This window comes from Vipera ursinii, assembly GCF_947247035.1.
Source record: "Vipera ursinii genome assembly, chromosome: 14".
In the NCBI taxonomy this organism is placed as follows: Eukaryota; Metazoa; Chordata; class Lepidosauria; order Squamata; family Viperidae; genus Vipera; species Vipera ursinii.
The window spans coordinates 5,356,695-5,359,587 of record NC_139527.1 but is presented as its reverse complement, the minus strand read 5'-3'; the positions used below and the strand labels follow the sequence as shown (position 1 = coordinate 5,359,587).

The 2,893-nt window shown below is 57.1% G+C and overlaps 1 protein-coding gene across 1 annotated transcript; it reads right to left on the bottom strand.

Annotated features, from left to right (window-relative positions):
- Positions 1-286: 286 nt before the first annotated feature.
- Positions 287-1,999, bottom strand: HIC2 (HIC ZBTB transcriptional repressor 2; the record flags this gene model as incomplete). The annotated part of the gene is made up of 1 exon (XM_083373257.1): positions 287-1,999. One exon carries the CDS (start codon positions 1,997-1,999, stop codon positions 287-289), a length of 1,713 nt encoding a protein of 570 aa, XP_083229383.1.
- Positions 2,000-2,893: the final 894 nt, after the last annotated feature.

The following is a 2,893-nucleotide window of genomic DNA, read 5'->3' as shown; positions in this document are numbered from 1 at the left end:
AAGCTGATACAAACGGAAGGAGTCTGGAAGTTAAATTGGGGCTGGGGGATTTTTTTTTCTTGGGAGAGGGGAAAGGGGGAAAACCGGGGGGGGGGGGGGAGAGGGGAAAACAAGGAAGAGAAAGAAAGAAGTAAAGCTTTGTTTGGTTGTTGCTTTCCATGACTGAAGAGGGGGGGGGAGACGAACGTCCCGTGTTTTGTATAGTTTGTTTTAAAGCAGCAAGTCTAAGGGATATTTATGGTGGACAGGTGGGTGGGGCTCAGAGCTCCTTGGAGAGACTTTGGCTTCATGTAGGAGAGGTATGCATTCTCAAGTGGCTGATGAGGTTTCGTTGCTGGGTAAATTTCCCGCCGCAGAGTTGACATTCGTAGGGCTTTTCCCCTGAGTGGACGCGCATGTGCTCGGTCAACCGGTACTGCCGGGTGAAGCGCATCCCGCACTCCTCGCAGGCAAAGGGCTTGAGTCCCAAGTGGCTGCGCATGTGCCGAGTCATAGTGCCCCGCTGGGTGAACATCTTGCCGCAGATGTTGCACGGGAAGGGCCGCGTCAGCCAGTGAGTCTTCTCGTGCTGCCGGAGAGTGGCCGGATCTTTGTAGCTCTTCTCGCAGACCGAGCACTTGAACGGCCGCGACTCCGAGGCGTAGGGCTGGTTGGGGTTCGAGAGGTCCTCGGCCTCTTCTTCTTTGTCATCAAACGTCCCTTCCTCCTTGATGTACAGCTCTTCTTCCGTGTGCTTCTCCACGTGGGCGTTCAGCTGCTCCGAGCTGGGGAACCCCTTCCCGCATGGGATGCAGACGTACAAGTTGTCCCCAAAGGCGACGGGTTCGTAGCCTTCCTGACGGTAGACGTAGTTGGCGCTGCTGTGACCGCCGTTCTCGCTCTCACTCTGCCCGCTGTCCTCGCTGTTCTCCTTGCCGTTCTCCACGTCTTCTTTGCAGGCGTGCAAGGGTGGCTCCGGCCCGTAGGGGCTCAAGCCTAGACTGCGCTCTGCGGACTTGCACAAGGGGCCCATCAGGATGCCGTTGGGCATCCCCTCGCCCTCCTCGCAGCCTTTGCCCCCACCCTCCTTCCGGTCAAAGGCGCAATCCTTCTTGATCCACTCCTTCTTGCGCGAGGAATGGCGTAGGCTCTTCCGCTGGCTGCCTTCGGGCAGAGACTGGCGGTCTTCGCTCAGATCCATTTCCATGGGCTCACAGTTGTCTATTAGGGTGGGTGGGGCTCCGGAGGTGGCGTCTTCGAACGATGAGGCACTGTTGGCTGTGGGGGCTGAGGCAGGCCGGGGGGAGCCACGCTGACTCTCGCCGTGTGGGGGCTCATCTTGGGGGGCTGCAGTGGGCAGGGAGGGGCTTTTCTTGGACAGGTCCAGCCCAAGTTCCTGGTCCACGCAGCTCCCATTGGTGCTGTTACTCCCCTCTCCAAGCCCTCTACTCAAGGCGTGGGAATTCTCTTGGTTGGAACTGTTCATGAAGACCTCATCCCCTGAGACCTTCGCCTTTGGCATCTCCTTCGGCTGAGAGCCCTTCACCCCTTCGGTTGACCCTGAATAACGAGTGATGACGGAAGCGGTGGCCAGCCTCTGACTCCGAGGCGGCCGCCCAACGCTGGAGGCTCCACCAGCCCGGCCGGTGAAGGACCTCCCGCTGCGTTTGAGCTTCTTCCTGCAAAGGGCCGCCAAGTCAGGAAGTTGGAGGTAGCTTGCGGCGGTGAGGAGAGCGTTGAAGTTCTGTTCCCCGGGCTGGTCGGTCATTAAGAGCTTCCCAGTATAAATAAAGTCCAAGATTTGCCGGAACACGGTCGGGTTGACCATGTCAGTGTCCAAGTTGATCAGGTTGTCGTGCAAGATGAGGGACTTGAAGTACATGCTGCTGGCTGCCAGGATGTTCTTGTGGGCACGGAAGAGGGCATTTTCGACAACAATGATCACGTCGCAAAGGAAACCTTTGGCTCGTTGCTGGTTAAGCTGCAGGAGCAAATGTTTGGCATGATTTGGCAGTTCCATCTCCACCTTGTCTTCCCTGTCCTGGTCACCTGATCACCTAAGAGAGAGGACGGGAAAAGAAGCACAACACACGTGAGTCCGTTTCGCAACTCCATCGGCATGGAATTTCAACTGTTCCTCTCCTAGGTACCCAAGGGGGGAATGGACTTCAATCCCCAGAATTCTCTGCTAATGGTTATCCGAGCTAGGAATTCTGGGAGGTAAAGTTCACCTAATCCGGCAGGGACCTAGGCTGGGGGACATGAATGATCTATTGCTTAAGACAGCGATGGCGAACCTTTTAGAGACCAACTGCCCAAACTGCAACCCAAAACCCACTTATTTATCGCAACGTGCCAGGGCCGCATCAGCATTGTGGTACTCTCGGGAAGGCGGGGGGGACAGGGGGGCGTGGCCCACTGAGCGGGAGTGGTCAACTTGATATTGCTCTTGGGGGGGGACGCCTGTGGTGGCCAGGCAGGGTTGGGGGAGATCCAGGGGCTCTCTGGCGAGTGGGGCGGTGGGCAGGAGGCTCATCTGCTGCCGGCATCAAGCTCCCTTCGTCCTGTGCGCTCCCACAGGGAGGGTCTTCTCAGGGTGCCGCCGGTCAAAGATTGCCGGCGGATGACACCCAGGGGGAGGGCCTTCTCTGTGGGGGCGCCTGCCCTCTGGAACCAGCTGCCCGTGGAGCTGAGGACTGCCCCCGACCTTCGATCATTCCGCCGAGTCCTGAAGACCTGGCTCTTCGAGCTTTCCGGCTCAGGCTGAGTTTTAATTGGGGTTTTAACTGGGGTTTTACATGTTGCAGGGACTTAGTTTAATCTTTTTAAATTGGTCTTAATTTTTGTATCGATGTTTTATATACCCCGTAAACCGCCCTGAGTCCTTCGGGAAAGGGCGGTATATACATTCAAT